General features: G+C 34.4%; 3 protein-coding genes across 3 annotated transcripts; all 3 read right to left on the reverse strand.

The window, feature by feature from the left end:
• Positions 1 to 2,044: 2,044 nt before the first annotated feature.
• On the reverse strand, positions 2,045 to 3,093 carry LOC117924846 (pectinesterase inhibitor 3). The gene is made up of 2 exons (XM_034843549.1): positions 2,935 to 3,093; positions 2,045 to 2,871 (listed from the first exon to the last, which is right to left on the reverse strand). The coding sequence occupies exons 1-2, from the start codon at positions 3,091 to 3,093 to the stop codon at positions 2,245 to 2,247; spliced, it is 786 nt and encodes a 261-aa protein (XP_034699440.1). The 3' UTR covers positions 2,045 to 2,244.
• Positions 3,094 to 11,809: 8,716 nt separating this feature from the next.
• On the reverse strand, positions 11,810 to 12,999 carry LOC117924847. The gene is made up of 3 exons (XM_034843550.1): positions 12,778 to 12,999; positions 12,129 to 12,717; positions 11,810 to 11,847 (listed from the first exon to the last, which is right to left on the reverse strand). The coding sequence occupies exons 1-3, from the start codon at positions 12,997 to 12,999 to the stop codon at positions 11,810 to 11,812; spliced, it is 849 nt and encodes a 282-aa protein (XP_034699441.1).
• A 7,279-nt stretch (positions 13,000 to 20,278) lies between these two features.
• On the reverse strand, positions 20,279 to 21,041 carry LOC117925389. The gene has a single exon (XM_034844389.1). It carries the CDS (start codon positions 20,937 to 20,939, stop codon positions 20,370 to 20,372), a length of 570 nt encoding a protein of 189 aa, XP_034700280.1. The 5' UTR covers positions 20,940 to 21,041; the 3' UTR covers positions 20,279 to 20,369.
• Between the last annotated feature and the right edge of the window lie 441 nt (positions 21,042 to 21,482).

Raw genomic sequence — 21,482 nt, forward strand, 5'->3', positions numbered from 1 at the left:
TTGAAACCCAAAAACAAACATCACTTTAGTTTATATGCATTCTCTTCAAATCCTTAACTTAATGAGGGTTTTATTAATCAAAAGCTTTCAACATAAGCCTCCAAATATTATAATTGAATTGATAAACTTTTATGGACATTTATAATTTTTTCAAGAGAAGTCTTTTTCTTGAATACTTCAAGTGATATCTTGTACTTGACAAACACTAAGTGATACTTTATCTTAACTCACCTCACAAAGGTTACAAGAAATGATTGAAAATTAAACTTACAAAATCCTACTACTAGTTTAAGATTAAATGAATATAAGATAAACTATGATGAAAGTACACTAATATATATGCTAATTTTAAAGCAAAATACACTAAAAAAATTGGAATGTTAAACTTACAAAACAATAAAATTTGAAACCATTTTATTAGAATTTGAAGCCCAAACTAGCAATTAAGCAGAGTTTGGGCTCGACTAGTTGAGCAATAGGCTCGATAAGTTCACTAGCCATTGTCACTAGTCACTAGTCATTGTATATTAATTGTAGTAGCAAGTGACCATTGAACAATTGGTTCAACTAATCCTCAACTAATTGAGGCTTTGCCTTAATTAGCTACACCTCAACTGGTGGAAGTTAAAGTGCACAACATGTCCCTCGGCCTACCAAGCCCAACCAATTCAACTGGTTCCCTGGCCTTTCAATCGGTAGCAAATATGGTATGATACATAATGGAATTGGTACCATATCATTTTCCCACCCGGAACCAAACCATGTTCCCGCGGTTTACCAGAGACTAAAATTTCAGGGCTGCCATCCGATGGCTATTAAGGGTTCCAACAAGTATTTCAATGATCCAACGATTGGATTTCAATTTGAATGTGATTCAACCATAAAAAGTAATTTTTAAACGATTAGATAGCCTCCATCTACAATTCATTTGAAATCTTTCCTGTTTTCATATTGCTCCAAATTCTTTTGTGATTGTTTCAAAATTTTATAATTTTGGGAATTATATAAAAGTTGCGTATTATCTTCAATATCAAGTCTTAACAATTACTTAAGATATGTTAATAATTATAATCAATATTATGCAAACTTCATGTCATGATGTCACCGTTATCTTCACTAAAGTAAAATTCATCCATCCTCCAATGTAATCAAATCACATCAACTTTTATTTTGGTATTAACAAAAAATATTGTAACGTTTATTAATGGTTTATATTTAATAAAATCAAATATTTACCTTAACTTAGTGACGAGGATCAACATATATTATATAATTACTTAATATATATTATTTTTGTATAAAATAACTTTAATATATATATTATTTTTAAATTTTTTTATTTTAAAATTTGATCAATTTTACTTCTGGCTGATATTTTTTTTTTATTTTTCATCCAATATTTCTAATATTTGTTGATGGTTATTAATATTTTCATAATTTTTGATGTTTTTATCCGGTTATGTTAGAATTGGATTTGAGGGATGGGGGCCAGAAGTCTCACTCAAAAACTGCTTGTCCGTGAACCGAAAAATTATTGCTGGTGTCATGTGACCATGGAAGTGGGCCTGAAGCCAATCTAATGGAGCCAAAATCAACTATGGAGGATGCCATAATAAAACGAACATGCTGTTGTGACCCCTTTTAAAGTAATTAAGACACATGCTTTGCCTCTTCCGCATAACACCCTCTTAAGGAACCCTTTCTCCACTTAATCCACAAAACAATATTCTCCACCCAATGTGATTCCATGAGCTAATACTTTTAAAATATTGTAATTTCTATTATCATTAAGTTTCTTCTTATTTTTTAAAATTTTCCCAGCTTTTAGATTTAGTTAGAAAAATAAAAGCCAGATATTTTCCGACATCTTAGTTTTAAATAATAAAAAAATAAAAGCCACCCCCCTTGGGAGTTGGGAATTGCATCATTGGCATCTAATATTAAAAACAAAAAAAAAAAAACAAGTTCAATTATTATCATTAGGAGTAAGGCCAATATATCAATATCAAAACTATATCTTGAATTAAATGGAGACATTTAAAGATAGACAGAAAAAGGCAATTTTCCTTTTCTCCAAATTTTCTCTTTCTTTCTTTAGAAAGTTTTATTCCCAAAACTATTGCACTACATACACCTTACAGAAACGAAGAGCCAAAAACCAAGAAAAGAAAAAGAAAAAGAAAAAATAATACACAGAGCGGTAGATATTATATGATACGGAAATATAATCAGATCCGTACAACTTCACGGCTCGAGTCCGGCCCTGCCACGTGTCGAATCGAGGCGATTGATGAGATAGAGAGCGTTGCTCGTAACCCTAGCGACGTTCGTGATCTTGCGCTTCACATCCGTCTTCACCTTCCCATCCACGCCCTGGAATCCGTCAAGACACGTGTCCTCGTTCGTTAGAGCGGCGCTCACCCACGTCTCCGCATTGCTCATCTGCCACCGGAAGGTTCCGGGGCGGAGGTGCTTCAGCTCCTTCAGAGTGTTGCTCAGCTCCTCCACTGTGTCCGATATCTGCTCCACGCAGTCACTCAACGCCACTTGCTCTCTCTTGCTTGCCTTTCCTTGGCCGGCCACTCCGTTCAGGTACGTCGATACTCGCTGGGCCCGAGAGAGGCTTACCTTCACGGCGGCTTGAGCTAGATCCCGAGGAGTTTTGGCGGGGCCGGAGTACGACGAGAGTGTCCGGAGGCAGATGTTCGGGTAACTTGCGTGTATGCAAGATGAATGGACGAGATCTTCTGCGAAGGTGGAGGAGAGCGTCGCTAGAACGAAAACGACGGCGGAGAGAGGAGGGAGAGCCATCATCACAATCTCAGAAGATGAGAAGAGCTGGAAGTGAGGAGCAGCCAGTATGGGAGTGAGCTGGGTTTATAAAATGGACAAGTATGGCTGTGGGCTTAGACTTCGGGGTTAATTACGAACTACCCGAGGGCCTGATCGAAAATTGCAGTTACTAGTAGGGGTACTTTTGAAAAACGAAAAAGATAAGAAAGTGAGAGAGTAAATGCACCGCTGAAAATAGGCGTGGCCAGCAAGAACAGCTTGGCCATTATCAACAATTAATTGGGCAGCTGTAATATTCATCGAATCCAACCCCAGTTAACTTTACTCTGTTATTTTCACCCTTAGATTGAAATTTACATCATGGCACTAATTTCAATAAATGCATATTCACTAAACTTATAAGTATCATCGACAACCAACCAAAAGACAAAATTAATTTATGATGTGTGACAAAGATTGAGTGAATTCTTATTGTGGTTGATTTTCAAGGTTCTCAAAAATTCTGAAAAGAGGAAGTGAGGAAGTGGTAATTTATTGATATTAAAAGGTTGGTAGTAGTGTTTAGAGGTAGGTTGTGCATGAATTGCATGTACGGAAAATTTGACATGGAATTATTGGGGTGGGATGAAAAACAAGCATGCAGTAGCCCGAATGTAACAACACGACATGTGCCATACACAGCGGTGCAGAGGTCATAATGGCCCCCCAACTCCATAACAATTGGACGTGGGCTTCTTTCTAATCTGCAAGCCCCCACCCAATAAATTTTCACATTTTACGTCTGGTCAACCTCATAGAACCGAATCTTCATCATATGCTTATATTATATACTAATACAAATATATGCCGTTGTTGGTTACCATGCATAATACCATTAAAAACCCTTCATTTCCACAATAATAATGTTTATACCAATTTACTATCGCTTATTTTTACTATGTTTTGAAAAATTACCATGATGCCATATGTGCGTACAAGAATCAAAATCTTATTACTTTATATTTTTAATTTGATTTCTTTATCCCACATTCTTCTCATCTAATGATTTAAATTTCGCTATGTTCTTTATACTTTGTAGTAGTCAGTACTCAGTAGTGATCCCTGTGGGGGCAGGCACTGGTCCAGGCCAAGGAAATACAAAGGACTCATTAATAAAGTTGGTGCGACTGTTCCAACATATGGTACACTCAAATTAATTAGATTTGTCATATCAATTCCCAGGAACTATATTATTTTCATATTTTAAGGTTATCTTTGCTAACTATATAATAAAAAAAAATAGAAAATAGAAAATAATTTTAGGTTATTAAATCTAAAAAATAAATATTTTAAAAATATCTTTTAATTATTTTAATCAGTCTTCATTTATTTTTTGAGAATTATTTTAAAAATTAAAATTAAAATAATTTTAATTAATTATATAAATGTGGAGAATCATTATATAAATGTGGAGAATCATTAAAAATAAAAATAAAATTAAAGTTTACAAATAGATTTCCATTCTATAAAATGTGTTTTCAAAAATTATTTTTCACTAATGTTTTCTAAAACACTGAGCAAACATAATTTAATAACAATTTTATTTTATTTTATATTTAAATTCCTGGGCATTGGACATAATATCTGGATATTTTCCAAAACTTTTAGCTTAATTATTTGATGGAATTTGGTCTGCCAAGAAGACAGAGCCACATGCGTACGACAGAACAGAGGATAGAGGTTTGAATGAGCGGAAAGTTTAGTAAAACATAAGCTAAGAATGCAGTGAAGATGAGCAGAACAGAGTAGAATGAAGCATCAACGTCTGAGATGTGTTTATGGAGACATCAAGTGCCCACAACATGACTGCTTTATTTCCAGGAGGCCATTGGGAAATCTACTTCTAGCTAAAGAGAAACAGATTCATTTAAGGAGACAATTAATTTCCACTAATTTCAAAGTTTCTTAATTATGTCATCACATTTATAATATCAACTTGCCACCATAATGGCCTCATTCAAATGAAACGTATATGCTTATTTCTTTGGAATTTTAGGAATTTTTTATACTACTTTAAAAAAATATAGTGGTTGAAAAATTACTTTCTAATTTATGAGTTTGTGATGAAATGAGTAAAAAACTATTTTTTTAAGAGATAACTTAATTAAGCTTAAAGTCACTTATTCAACCAATAACTTCAAACTTTGAGAATTTATCTTGAATCTGTTTCTTCTGCTTTAAAGTAATGTTACTGTAATAACATTATGTTTTTATTTTAAAAAATTGTTTTTAGGAAAAAAAAATTATATATATATATATATATATATAAATAAATAAATAAAAAAGAATAAAATAAGAAAAATTTATTGGTATATTTATAAATTTTTTTAATAAAAAATAAATTGATGAGAAATATGTTTTTTCAAACTTTTTTTACCTTTATATAAGGAAAAGTTACCCATAACAGTGATTAGACCGCGTTTGAACGGGTGACATTATAAATAATAATTTATATATTATATAAAATTTTAAATAATTATAAGAAATTAAAATTATATATAATTAAAATTTTTAATAATATTTTATTTTTATAATTCATATATCAAATTAAATGATGAAAAGAAATATAAATATATTAATATTTTAAATTTTAGTAAATGGAACATTTATAATATTTAAATATAAAGATATATTTAAAATGCAAAATTTATAATATTTAATCCATTTGTATGTCTTTTGTAATTTATTATTTTGAAATTATTATATTAATTAATTTATATTATTATTATTAATTACATTATATAATTATTATAAAAATAAATTTGAAAGTGTTTTATATTTTTATACAATAAAAATTTGAAAAACAAATATTAATTTTCTTATATATTTTTATTTACAAATATAATACTTATAGCTTAATAGTTAAACTTCAATTTTTACACTTAAATATTCCAAGTTTGCAAAAAAAATTTATTCTCCCTAACTAATCTCACATTAAAATAGATAAATATATATAGTGATTATGGGGTATAAAAGGTATGTAAGAATCATTAACTTGTATGATTAAAAGTTTATTGGGTTCGATAACAAATAAGTCGAATGATCTACTCATAGATTGATCCAGTTCCCTTAGGAAACATTGTCGTTTTAGTGCAAAATGCATTAAATAATTTTTTTTTTGGCTTCAAAAAACCAAAAAAAAAAAAAAAAATTGAACTGTTGATTTGACCATTGATTCAATCGGTCTTATTCCAGTTCAACTCTTTACTGGTTCAATTAGTCAAATCGAATCGGAATCGTAACCAGCCGATGGTCAGATCGGTTAGACTAGCCGGTCAAGTTCGGTTTTTAAAACTATGTTGTTTATTCACTTTTTTCTTAACATGTAAAAAAAAAAAAATCTTAATAATATTTTCCCATCCTGGACTTTTTAAGAACTAAATATGCCAAAAAATGTCTCTTATATTTATAAATTTTCTTCATGTATGAGTTGAAACCGTTATGCATCTCAAATTACTCTTAACAATTATCATTTTAGAAAGGCTGTACAAATATTAAAAAAGTATAGAAATCCTAACTCTTTGGACCCATTTAAAATTAGCCACAAACAAAGAAGAAAAATTCAATGTGGTTGACAAAATCCCTAGGCCTGAGAAGACCAGCAAGGAAATTCACACCACAAAGACTACAATAATCCATGCATAGGGAAAAGAAATCAAATCACAATCAACTTTCATGTGGGAGAAGAGAGTCTAATAATAAAAGATAATTCTTACAAGAATCAATAAAAGCAGTGGGAATGGGAAAGGGTTGAAAGGGTTGTCCTGGTAGTGAGGGAGATGACAGCACAGCAGCACCCTACCACCCAGCACTGAGTTCAGACAAAGGGATTGAGATTTGAAGGTAGGCGGATGGGAGACGGGACAAGCTGCCCTGCAGAACCTGTTTTCAGTGGCTAATGAGAGAGGCCATGTGAAGCGGGGCTCTGCTGTGGGCCAACTCCTTTCCTATTGATTTATGGATCAATCATACACTGTGTGAAAGAAGGCGAGACTTCGTAACTAACTTTATCGATCTCTATTTTTTTTATTGTTAGAAAATGGTGTATATGACAGCAATATCTTTAGAATCTTAAGAGCACCACTACGAGTTTGTCGGAGTTTCTTATCAATTTTGGTTCCCATAAATTTTTCTATTACCAAACGTAGTTTTATTCTAAAAACAATTTGAATTTTAGAACATATAGAAATGTTTTATAGTGTTTTTTATACCAAGTATTGTAAAAAATAACTCAATATAAAAATAATACTTGGGATTTATATATAACTACAAAATACTTCCACAAAATGGATGAAACTATTTTATATATTCCAGTTTTCAATCATAATTTTATTTCTAAAAATAAGTTAAAATAATTTTTAAAAACACTTTTTTTTTAGAAATATTTTTGAAAATATTAATAATTTATTATTATTTTGCATAATGGTATTAACTAGGACACGATACATGCATGGAAATATTGAAAGAGAAATATAAACATTTTGTGGAAAATATAAACATTAATAATAATAAAAGAAATAATTCCCCCTCAAATCTGGAAGCCATCAAGCCAATAATTGAAAGTACTGGAAATGTGATTTGGGAGCTGAAAACGAATGCATAGTTGCCATTGGTCGGCATCATGGGGATTCATTCTTGATAGATACTACTTGAAATGGATTTTTGGGTTATCCAAACTTGGACTCCATTTGGGAGTAGTTTTTATTAAAACAATTTTGTTAACAATGCTTATAATAATAACGTTTTCATTAAAATTATTTATCAAAGTGATTATTCAAGAGTCACACTTTCTAGATTTTAAAAATTTGTCAAACATTTAAGGTAGATTTGAGAATGTTTTATAGAATTATTTTTACAAACAATTTTCTAAAGCAGAAATTTATTTAAAAACTTAGAATGTTTTTTATCATGTTTTCTTTCATTAACATATGTTTTTTTTTATATTTGTGGTGCTTTACTTTTAATTACCCCTTCTATCTATATAGTTATTTTTGAAAATTATCTCCTAACAAGTAAGTGAAAATAATTTAGAACAATTAAAATTATTGGGAATGCATATGTCCTATTAGATATTAAAAGAAATATTTAGGTGTTTTGCACAATAATTGTCAATTAGTAATTGAGTGATAATGCCAATTCACAAGACATTAAATGAGCAAGTTGGATGATTATGCCAACTTCAAAAATTTAAATAAGCAATTGGGTGACTATGCCAACCTTCGGAAATTTAAATGAGTAAATGAATGGTAGTGTCAATTCACAAAAAATAAAAGTATAGAGAAAAAAGAACACATAATTTACGTGGTAAAACCTTCAAAATAAGGGAAACCTTCATGGGATAAGCCGAGAAAAGAATTTAATATATGATAAAATTCGAATAAAATATTACTTAAGTATTATCCTTACTTAAGTTTCACACACCCCATGATATACTCAACGTGAGTGTTTAGCTAGGTTGGCAATTCCGGATAAAATTCCTAAATGTCCTCTAACTCGGCTTTCCTATTCCTATTTGGACTACTTGACTTTGAAGATTAAGATTTTGCTAAGAGACCGAGGTATGTAGCCTAGTGTGTGGTGATTGAATGTGAATCAATCCAGTTTTTAAGCTTTAAATGTGTTAAAAGAAATGATTTTTGGTGTAAGACTGTCATTATCCTGTTTCTGGATCGATCAAAGTGTAAAGGTGGATCGATCCAACTAATGTTTTTTTGATCAAATCTCAGCCATTGATTAAGGGTTTCTTTTACACTTTAAAAACCAATCTTCTCTCATTTTCTGGGGAAGGTGTCTGTAGAAAATGTGGAGAGAGTAGCCACACTCCTTGTGTTCTTCATTTTCTCATTTTGTTTTCTTAATTTGGGGTTTTTGATTGCAAAGAAAATCCACTTCTTTTAATGTTTTCCAAACAAGTTTTTAATGGATTTTCTTGAACAATAAATGAGTTAATTCATTCCTTTATTCATATTTTCACTCACAATCCTCATAATTTTATCACTTGTTAGAAATACTGAAATATTGTATTGTATTTCCTGGGAGAAAGAATATACATCAGTGCCTTTATATAGGAGGCATATGCGTGCGGTACAAGTAACCTAACTGGGCCTAAAGCCTATAACATAATATACCCATATAATATACCCATAATATACATTAACAGCCCCCCTCAAACTCAAGGTGGATGTGAGACCAACTTGAGGTTGTCAATTAAATCACGAGTGCGTCTTGTAGGAAGTGACTTAGTGAAGATATCTGCAAGCTGATCTTTGGAGGAGACGGAGAAAAGCTTAAGAGCACCATGGATAAGATGATAACGGATAAAATGACAATCAATCTCGATGTGTTTAGTCCGTTCATGAAAGACATCATTGTGAGCAATATGAATGACACTCTGGTTGTCACAATAAAGGGGAGTAGCAGAGGAGGTGGACACACCCAAATCCTTAAGAAGCCATCTTAGCCAAAGGAGCTCAGATGTGGTATCAGCAAGGGCACGATATTCTGCTTCAGTACTGGAGCGGGCCACAAAAGTTTGTTTCTTACTTCTCCAAGAAATCAAAGAAGAACCAAGAAGGAAGCAGTAACCTGTAGTGACCTGCGATCAGTAGGATCTCCTGCCCAATCAGTATCAGAGAATGCACGGAGTACAAGAGGAGATTGAGCTGAGTAGAAAAGGCCATGAAAAATGGTACCCTTCAGGTATCGAAGAATGCGCAGAACAGCAGCATAGTGAGTTGATCGTGGAGCAGACAAATACTGGCTCACCTGATGAACAACATAGGAGATGTCTGGACGAGTAACTGTGAGATAAACTAAGCTGCCAACCAATCGTCTGTAAAGAGAAGGATTGGACAATGGTTTCCCCCCGGAGGGTGTCAGATGCGCATTAAGTTCGACTGGAGTGTCAACATTCTTACTGTCAGTGAGTCCAGCTTGAGACAGCAGATCAGAAGCATTCTTGGCTTGAGTAATATAAAGACCATCTGTGGAATGAGTAATTTCAAGACCCAGGAAATAGCTGAGATGTCCAAGATCTTTCATCTCAAACTGCTGACTGAGAAAATCCTTGAGTTCTTGAATGCCACTAAGGTCATTACCAGTTATGATCATATCATCCACATATAGAAGAAGCAAAATAGTGACTTTATCAGTACGACGAAGAAATAAGGCAGAATCATACGGACTGGTAGTGTAACCCAAGCGAAAAATAGTGGAGCTGAACTTGGCAAACCAAGCTCGTGGGGCTTGTTTAAGACCATAAAGTGCACGTGGAAGATGACAGACCTTGTTTGATTCAACAGAGAGACCAGGAGGAGGTTGCATATAGACTGCTTCACTCAGATCCTCATTAAGGAAGGCATTTTTAACATCCATCTGAAAAAGGTCCCATTGACGAGCAGCAGCAACAGCTAAGAGAGCACGAACAGATGAGATACGAGCAACTGGAGCAAAAGTCTCTTCATAATCAATCCCATATTCCTGTGTAAAGCCTTTGGCAACAAGACGAGCCTTGTAGCGCTCAACGGATCCATCAGAGCGAGTCTTGATCTTATAGATCCACTTACAACCAACCACAGACTGTCTAGGAGGGAGAGAAACCAGGTCCCAAGTATGGTTTTTGGTTAATGCATCAAGTTCCTCTTTCATAGCAATCTGCCATAAAGGGTCAGTAGAGGCCTCACGATAGGTTTGAGGCTCGTGAAGTGTAGCAAGGGCGGTGTAACAATGATAGTCAAGTAGGTGTGGAGGAATGGATCTTACCCGGGTTGAGTGGCGATGTGGTATGTCTTGTGGAGGATCTTCAGGCAGAGTAGGAGCAGGGGACCCAGTCTCAAAGTGGGGTAGCTCGTCATCAATCTGTTCATCTGCAACCTGTCTAGGAGAAACATAAAAAATATCTGGAGAGAAGTCCAAAGGAGGATCAAAAGTATTTGTAGAAGGAACAAGAGACTCATCTGGAAAGATTTCTAAAATAGAGGAGTTAGTCAAGGAAGAATGAAAGTGAGAGAGTTCAACAAACAATCGATGTTCCCAAAAGACAACATTACGAGAAACACGAAGACAATGAGAGACAGGATCATAACACCTATACCCCTTTTGAGTTTCACCATAACCAAGGAAACAACAGAGTCTAGAGCGAGGCTCAAGTTTGTTGTGCTCATGAGACTGAAGAAGAACAAAACAAGCAGATCCAAATGAGCGAAGGTGATGATAGACAGGGGATGACCCAAAGAGACGCTCATACGGAGTCTGATTATGGATGACAACACTTGGAATACGGTTAATTGCATGAACAACATGAAGGGCCGCTTCACCTCAAAATGGGGTAGGAATTTTGGCAGAAAGAAGCAGAGCACGAACAGTGTCAAGAATATGACGAAGTTTTCTTTCGGCTCGACCATTTTGCTGAGAGGTACCTGGACAAGTTAGATGATGTACAGTGCCATAGGAATGTAACAGAGCTTGAAACACATGTTGAGTATATTCAAGAGCATTATCAGATCGAAAAGTTTTGATACGTTTGGAGAATTGTGTTTCAATCATTTTTGCAAAATTGTTATATATTGATAAAATTTCGGAACGAGATTTCATAGGGAAAATCCAACTATAACGAGAATAATCATCAATAAAAACAACAAAGTATCGAGATCCACCAATACTAGCAACAGGAGAAGGTCCCCAAACATTAGAATGAATTAACTCAAAAATACTATTAGAAATGGATTCATTGTTATTAAAAGGCAAAACTGGTTGTTTTCCTAACTGACAAGAAGTACAATAAAAAATGTCTTTAGACACAGAACCCAACAGACCCCTAGACACTAACTGTTGTACCCGAGAAGATGATGCATGACCAAGACGAGAATGCCAAAGTGCAAGAGAAGGTAAGGAAGAAACTGCAGCAGCTGCAGTAGCAATAGAAACAGGAGCAACAGGTGGAAGATGAAGATTGCTCACGGGAAACATACGCCCAACTCTAGGACCGGTCCCAAGCTCCTACCCCGTTCTCGGATCCTGCACAATACACCCAGAATAGTAAAAAATAAGGCGATAACCTAGTTTATCTAATTGTCCCACAGAGCACAAATTATAGGATAGGTCAGGAACATGGAAGACTCTAGGAACAGAAAGATTAGAGGTTGAAACAAAACCTAGACTATTCCCATGCATGGTGGAACCATCATCTATATGAATATTTAGAGGATGTGGTGCAGGGTCAAGTTTGGAGAATAGGGATGAGTGAGGTGTCATGTGATTGCAGCAGGCAGAATCAAAAAGCCAAGTTTGAGACTTACCAGGTAGAATAGATAAGGCAGTGGAAAGAGATGCATTACCAGCTATACGAACAGCCTGAGCTATGATCTCCTGTAGTTCAGTGGAGGAGAGGTTGATAGTAGATCCAGAAGACTTGGACTCAACTGAGGTGGAAGCCATTGACGGAGTAGGCTCAATATTAGCAACAGCAGCAGTAGATTTATTACGATGGTAACAAGTCTCAATGGTGTGGCCAGGACGCTTGCAATAGTTGCAGAACTTTTTGTTGGTCTGCTTGCGACGATTGCTAGAGCCATAAGAATCACCTGATTGCTGGGGTTGCTCTATGAGTGGAGTAGATGGAGTAATAGCCAAAACATTGAGCTTATTCTGGGCTTGAAGGGTTGCAAGAAGAGCTTCTTCTCTAACCAACTCATTTACAGCAGTATCAAGAGAGGGAGCAGGACTGCGATTGAGTAGCTGACCACGAATGGGCTCAAAGTCCTTGTGAAGTGACATCAAGAATTCATAGAGGCGAAATTCATCTCTAATGGAAGCATATTGCTGAGCATCTTTTGAGCATGTCCAAGTTGGATCAGAAAGGTCAATTTGGTCCCAAATAAAGCGAAGCTGATCATAATAGTCATTGATGGATTACCCTGGTTCTTGCCTGAGTTGATGTAATTCAACCACTAACTGATATTTCAGGGATCCATGAGTAGTGGAGTACCTTTTGGCCAACATATCCCATGCAGATTTTGCATCATCAAAGCTACCCATCAGATTGGAAATAGAGGGAATGGAAGTGTTCCGAATCCATGTGAGGATCATGTGGTTATGACTATCCCATTCAATCATGCGATTAAGAAAAACAGCATCTCCTTCACTAGCTCCATTGACAGGAATAGTCATTGCACCAGTACAATAATGCCAGAGCATGCGACCCTTAAGAAAACTGCGCATAGCTTGAGACCAAGATAAGTAATTTTTATTTCCCTCCAACACAGTAGTGATGGGGCGAGAAAGAAAAATATCCTTTTTATCCATTTAGAGACACAATATGCAAAAAACAGACTGCAAAAGTGAAATCTACGCGAAAAACTGGGTAAGGAGAACCTGGTCAACCCTGGAAAAGTCAACGGTCAACGGATGATGTGGAGATGATGTCAACTAGGGCTAGCGTGTCACTAACACGTCAGCAGTGGTGACGTAGCTAGGGCTGACGTGGCAGAGAGGATGACGTACGGGCTCCGATGGCAACGAGGTTTCCACGAATGTGTAGATCGGCGCTGGACGATCTCAGTGGTACCGTCAAAATTGAAATCGGAGCAATATTCGCAGCGGTGATGCGAAAAACAGTGATCTTGTGCAGTGTGAAACTCCTTAAGGACGGTGGCTGCAGGTCCGGAACCCAAGGACGACGCCTGGATGGCGTCGGAGGTTCAACGGCAAAAGGCTGCGGCGGCAGTTGTGATTGGCGGAAGCGTTAAAAAGAAAGGAAGTCACACTAATGAAGACAGACTGCTGAGAAAGGGTCAGAACAGTGACTCTGATACCATGTTAGAAATACTGAAAGATTGTATTATATTTCCTGTGAGAAAAAATATACATCAGTGCCTTTATATAGGAGGCATATGTGTGCGGTACAAATAACCTAACTGGACCTAAAACCCATAACATAATATACCCATATAATATACCCATAATATGCATTAACATCACTCAATACTCCAGCACTAATTTTTTCTTTTACACATTTTTCCCGGTGTGATACCCGTCACTATATTCTCACTTTTCCGCCCAACTCTCTGTAATCGAAAATTTTCCTTTCTCGCCAAATTCCAAAAGCCTGTTATTTATAGGTAATAATTGAAGGCCAAAGTTGGCCTCCATTACTTGAAATAGAGGCGAACTTTTATTGGAAGAAAAAAAAGGCAAGCTTTTTATTTGTTGAAAAGCGGCTTGGGCGGTGAGCATGGGGCAAAAACGGCAGCCAAATTTTGGTTTCCAAGGATGGCTACCCATGTCACCTTCATAATGGGATGGACCCCACCAAAAATATGTTGTAAGAAAGTACTTTTAAAAACTGTTTTTTATCAAGAAATTATCAAACATATTTATGAGCCTAGGTAACAATTTTTAAATAAGCTCTTAATTTTGACAAGAAAACATCTTTAAATATTCGAAGTAACTTCTCTTAAAACCACTTTCAAATAAACTCTTAATTCATAGATGAAGATGAGTGACTTTAAGATTTCTGTGTCTAGAATAGGTTGATATGTGGATATTTGATCTTTCTACTTAGAGTTGTCCACCATAGGATAGTGCAAACCCTGTTTTGATTGGGTCTTGTTGTGTATTAAAATGGCAATAAGTGGGTAGAACCTGTATCGATGCTAGTTGAAGGGCTCTAATCACTATACCAATAATATCTCGGGAAATTAGGTGTATTTTAATAATCCAATCTAACTAAAATACTTAATCCTTGATGAACATCATGGGTTTGCTCTAAAGTTCCAAAAAGTCCTTGCAAAAGTCGATAGCTTCAAAAAAGTCTTTGTAATTAAACAACACAAAACCCATGAGACAAGAAATCTATAAAAAATCTTCAAATCTCTTTAAACACAGTAAGAGAACTCGATCTCCAAAGAGTGGTGTATCTCGGGAAAAACTTGATGCCTGAAAAGTCTCTAGCACGCATAACATTCTAATTTACTCAACTACTAAATACTTTTTCCGGTAAATTTTTTGTTTTTTGTTTTCTCAAGAAAAAGAAGCTTGGCGGACTACAGTTTCTTGATGGCCAACCTTTTGTTTTTTCAGCAGCCCAAATGGCGATAAATAATGAGTTAAGCTTTTTGTGGTGGTGGTCCAGGGGTGTCATGCAGAAGCCAGGTCCCCATTATGTGTTGTTTTTTTGCTTTACCAGGTACAGGTTTTTGAAGGGGTCTCAACTGCGCATCATGTCGAGCCTTTTAATGGTGCCCTGTGATATCATCCCACTCATGGTGTCCATGGAGTGGGTTTATATCATATTTTTATTACATATGATATTTGAATTAAATAAATTTTTATTATTTCTTATTTTAAAATGACACAAATCTAGTGTAATTATGACCCATTGTCACCCTTACTCAAATGATTAAATTATTATCCAATAAATAAATAAAATTATAAAAGTACAAAATTTAACATTTTAGAATTTACTATATATTCAAATTAAGTTAATTATGGATCAATATAAAACAAAATATTCTTAAGTAATTTAAATTGCCATCAATTAATAGTTGCCATATGACATAAGTTTTTTGCCAATAAAAATTAATGTTATGTGTGTGTATTATGGACTCTACGTAAAGATAAGATAAATTGTCTTCCATTTAAAGAAAAATATATATTTTGACAATCAAAATATAATTTTTTATAATGGACAAAAATAATCAATTTGAGAATTTAAAAAGTGATTATTAAATCTTGTTAAAAAATCAAGATAGTCTACTAAATCTCTTTTAACATTATTAAAAAAAAAAATCAAGACTACTAAATATAGTTTTTCAAATATCCATAATACTAACTTTAATTAAAGAATAATATTTATAAGGAATAAAACCATTCAAATATGGTTTTGGCAATTCTTATAAATATGATGTATTTCAAAGCTTTCAAGTCCAAGATATAAGTGAAAAGACAATTGAGAAGGCAAAAGTTAAAAGGAGAGTTGTCCATACCTTCTTCAAATCTTCAATGAGATTTTAACAAATCTTTGATTTGTTTTGTTTTCTAATTGTCAATATATTTAAAACTTCAAGTTTTCAAAAGCTACAAAATACCTTTACATTGAGCTTTTCAAACCCTTTGATGACATTGTTTGAGTTAAGACAAGCCAATGCTCAAGTCATATCAAGGCCCAAACCATATAAGGATTTAAGTCAAGATCCAAATTACTCTGAGACTTAAGTCAAGATAAGAATTAAAATTAAGAATATGCTTAATAGTGTTTTTACTCGAAATGTTTTAATGGAAGTGTTTTTTTAGAAATATTTTTAGTAGAGTAACCTATCCAGTGCTTCTTCTTAAAACATTATAAATGATTTTTCAATATTATAAGTGATTTTTTAAATCTTTAAAAGTGTTTTCTAAATTTTGGTAAACATTTATTTACTTTTTTCAAAAACATTTTTTAAGATAAAAGCGCTTCTTAGAATCATTATCAAAACGATTGATAAATAAAGTGAAGTCCCAAATTAAACTCAAGTCATTTGAGATCAAGTTTCTTTAAGCTTTTGACTAATAATTAAGAAATGAAGAATTAGAAGACAAACTAAAAATTGCACCTAGATTATTCTTCTAATCAATAAAAACCTAATTTGACCAACCATAATTTTTCTTAAAAAAAAATTGTTTGTACAAAAGTAAAATTTTAAAACTCATAAAGAATAGGTTAATCGAGGCTAGAACTAACTTTATATGGTTTAAAATGAATTTTGCTTGGTTCAAGTGCACGTGGACTAAAGACAATCTTCTCATTGGATAAAATAATGAATTTCTTATAGTGCACTCTAAATCAAAATAATAACATATTGCACAATATCTTGAACTCAATATAAGGAATACAAGATAAAAAATAGATGATGTCCGAATAGGCCTTTGGATTATGAATGACAACTAGAATATGTCTAAATGGAGCTTTAGATGTATGAATAGACGACAAATTCAAACATTTAGATTGAGACATGAAGGAGCATTTGATTTAGACAATTTATCAATCTCAAATGAATTTTGCTCTAGTGCTTATGGACTAAAAGAAATCGTAAGAATAAAGAACATTGAATCACATGATGTCTTATACTCACACTAAGAATGTCCAAATGAAAAGATAGATGGTGTACAAATAGAGCTTTGGATTTAAGATATGAAAGAGTGTTTGATTCAAATAGTTTGGATGTTTAAATGGAAGATAGGTTTAGACATTTATGTCTTAAGATATGAGAGGGTCTTTGATTCAAATAGTTGTATTTAAAACTAATTTTGTTTTGATACTCTTGGATTGCATGCAATCATAAGAACAAAAAAAATATAGAGCTTTGGATGATAGTTAATGTTTGGACATGTCTCTTCTGTCTTAAGGTATGAAGAGATGTTGATTTAATTGTTGGTTATGTATTAAAACATGAAGGGTGTTTAAAAGGAAGATAGATGATGTCTTATATCTTATGTTGTAAGACACAAAAGGATGTGATTCGAAGGGATGTATGATGCAATTTTATATTATGTCTTAAAATATGAAAGGGTGCCTATTATATTTTAAGATATGATGGAGCGTCCATTATGTCTTAAGATATGAAGGGGAGTGTTTGATCTAGTATGTTATATAAGGGTGTTTGTCATGTTCTAAAATATGAAGGGGTATCTAATTTAGTTGTTTGTTATATCTTAAGATATGAAATTGTAATCATTATATCTAATTACCCTCATATTAGTTATTAACTTTTTTATTAGGCTTAGGCATATGTGAGTCCAAGTTTGCTTATAAGTTTACTTAATACTCAAAAAACAATCTTTCTAGTTAGACCTTTGGTATGGTATCACTTTTTTATTTTTTATTTTTATCACCACATTTCTTTATAATCATGTAGGTTACTTTAACTTTAATTTCTCATTCACCTATAAATGGTTGACTATATATATGTGAGCCTAGGTTAACTAAATACCTCGATTGGGTTTGTGTGTATGTGAGCTCAAGCCTCTGCACTAAGGCTCCAAGTCCTCAACTCCGACTCGACCAAGCTACAAAAATTACCTCAAGTTTCCTATACTCTTCATGTCATAGTTCCTCTAGTATCTATGCTTAGTACAACTCTTCTAAGTATGTTTGGAACCATTCTTTTCCATTTTCTCAACATTTGAACCTCATTGACTCTTAAAATTTTTAACTTTTTTTTTTTTTGCATTTTTCATTAAAATAAAACAATAGTACATCAAATATTAGTTTCTCCCATGTCTTTCTTGAAACCCCATTTTCAAGTCTTTTTGCACAAAAGAATTAAGACTATGTTTGGTTCCCGGAAAGTACAAAGGAAAGAAAAAAAATGCTAAGGAAAATGATTTTCTCATGTTTGGTTGTCCTATAAAAAATATAAAAGAAAATCAAATATAATTAAAACTAATTAAAAACTTATGTATTTTTAAATTATTTAATTTTTATATTGATGAGTCAAAATAAATAAAATGAATTTGAAGTAACAAAAAAAATAATTTATCAACTTTTAATCTATTTTTTTATTTTCTTTCACTTTTTCTTTCCTTCTACTTTTCCTTTGTATTTTCTTTCTCTCGCATTTTCTCTCAAATTTTTCGGGAACCAAACATAGCCTAAGTATTCCTTACTTAAGTAGCCTCTTGTTATAACTATCACACGAAACTCATCTCCCCTCAACCTAAGATAAACCCAATTTGACTTATGATTGCCTTAGAGTCTATCATTTTGAAGTCTAGAAATCATTTAGCTACGAATTTCTTCATTGTACTCTACATGTGGAATTTCCATAATGGACCATACCTTCAGTGAACTCCTTGAGCTTGATACATAGGCGGGTAGTGACAAGCTCTACTTTCAACAACTCCAACTCATGTATTTCAAAGGTAGCTGAATGCAATATGCAGATATGGGCCCAAGTCCAAGGCCGTATTTAGTATTTACTTCCAAGTAAACTGAATGCTTCTAACCATCTTTCAACTAGAAAACTTCCAATATGAGATATTTTTTTCATTTTTTATCACAACATTTCTTACATATGATCAAATAGTTAACTTTGATATAAATTTTTTATTCACCCATTAATGATCCTGAAAATGTGAATATATGAAAAAAATTGAAGAGGTCATTCAGAAGGGAAGAAATAGGATCATGAGATGCACATCATTTAATGTCACATTATTCGAATCCATTTATTTCCCAATCTTAGTCATAATCTTTATATTATAATTAGGTCTTACCCCACACGTATGAAAGTGAGATTTGTGGAGAACCCTCGATAATTAAATAGGGTTGTTAAAAGAGTTTTTCATTGACCCGTAGCGTGGAAATAATGGCATACGACTTGGAGATGGGAAGAGAGGATTGGAACTTGGAAGGCGACCTCTTCCCCATCTTGAATTTTGACACAGAATGTGTTCCTCGTGACAATGGGAATAGGCCTGAAAAATGAAGGTTCCCACTTCCCATTGGCCTCGACCATTCCGGTGATAAATTTGAATAATAAAGTTGGGAAATGTCATATGAAATAATTAATAGTATTAAATGCCTCGTTCCTAGCTAGCAAACCCAACCACCACATTAAGCCTTTGGAAAATCTCACACCCACCGCTTCTTTTCCCATTTCTTCTTGGGCTTACAAGTAACAACGACACACCCACGTCTATATCCAATTTCTATGGTGGGAATGCTGGTGTCTGTCTCATGGGTATTCAATTCTTTGGCAGGTGGTTGCCTTGGTTGAGGGATAATAATTAAGAGTAAAAGTAAAAATAAAGATGAATTGCAATATCAGAAAGGCAAGTATGTTTTAACTTTCTTTCTGATTTAAAAAAAAAAAGAAAAAAAAAATTTCCATTCCATTTTATTTTAGAGTTTCAAAGAATTTTCATTTTCAACTTTCACTGATAGACAAAATGGTCTTATTTACTTATATTTTGATTTAGGTCATATACATATTACTTAAAATTCATTTTAATTTTTCATACTCCGTATTAAACTCTGACATATAAGGAAGATGAAAATTGAATATGAATCCCTTATAGAATTACAATATCTTGACATTTCCCTTTTATTCTTGTACTTGTTTAGTAAATTTGCTTGAAAATAATTTTATATTTTTTAAATTAAAAATTATTTTTTAAAACATATCTAGAATTAAACATTTAAACAAAAAAAAATGTTTTTTTTTTTTTTAGGAATAATTTTGATACATTTTCAAATATTTTTTTGGATAGGGTTTCCAACGATCATCTCCCAAAGGGAGAATGTTTTGGAAATTTTGGAAATCCTGTGTGCAGTATCTCCAGTGTCATGGTGGCTAAGATAATTGGGTCTGATTACATTCTGTGTTGCCATCAATCACAACGCAGTTAACAAATTTTCAGCAACCGCATTAACTGATGATGATGACATATGTTTTTTATTTGATAAAAGAAAGACGGCAAAATTGCAACTTTAATTCCTTCATCAACCATGGTATATACACAATTTAATAATTTATTGTCTTCGACATTATACACCACAACTACAACAGAAGTCCACCTGTGACGGAACGTCTCCGTCCACGGCCGTCCCAAAATCTCACCACGCTTCCATTCAGCACCGTCCGATCCTGGCAACTGTACCACCCCAACTCCCCCATTCTCGTCTTCATCACTCCCTCCCACCACTGGCTCCACTCTCCACAGTCTCCGTCAACGTCACCCTCGGAGGCGGCCCAAGGTCCGGCCAGTGCTACCTCGCCGTCGCTTTTCCGGTCATTCTCGTAATACACAGTGAACTTCCCTTTCGTCACTCCTCCGCCTCCGACGGCCACAACTGAGGGAACCGTCGAGGGAGCTGGGTCCTCCTTCAATGTCGACGGAGCTGACGAAGCGTCTGTTTCCCGATCGTGAAGCTCTGGTGGTTCCGACTTGAGAGGAGATAAGACAGCACCGGCGGAAGCGGCGGCTCTGATTCTGATGCTCCAGAAACTGACGGCGGCGGTGACGACGGCTACCCATGTCCATAAATTATTAACTAGGGTGAAGAATCCGAAGCTCACATAGTTGAAGGCTAGAGCATCAAGCGGAGAATCCAGTACCTTCACAGCCATCGCTTTGCCGCGTTTAGGAACAGCCCACCAGCCCACCAGCCAAATGAAATTTATGGACAAGGGGGAGTGAACATAAACCGCTAGATTTGATTGGAGAGAGGGGATCTAAATGTAGATGCCCGGAATCGAGAGTCAGATGCCAAGTTAGATCCAAATTTTATACCCAGTTAATCAAATTATTCGACGTACACGTGTAAGGCCAAGATTATCCGGCGTTTTCGTCCAGTACACTCCTCCTGATTCTCGATTCTCTACTCGCCACTCTACGTCGAGCAGGTGCGATAAGGCTAAGGCACGTGCCGGTGGGGCGACGATACCACACGTGGCTCCGCGTGGATTTGAATTGGTTTTTACCAAATTTCACACTCTCACGTTTACATTGCTTGGTCGGAGACGAGATGGAATTGTAATCAAGTGTGGCTGAGGTAGGTAGCTGTCAGTGGACCTTCATATTGTGTGGCATGCCGTCCACCCAAGAGGGTGTAATAAACGTTGAAATGGATAGGGTGTCGTTTGAGAAACAATGATTTGATTTTTTATTGA

The sequence above is a fragment of the Vitis riparia genome, chromosome 11 (genome assembly GCF_004353265.1).
Source record: "Vitis riparia cultivar Riparia Gloire de Montpellier isolate 1030 chromosome 11, EGFV_Vit.rip_1.0, whole genome shotgun sequence".
NCBI lineage: Eukaryota > Viridiplantae > Streptophyta > Magnoliopsida > Vitales > Vitaceae > Vitis > Vitis riparia.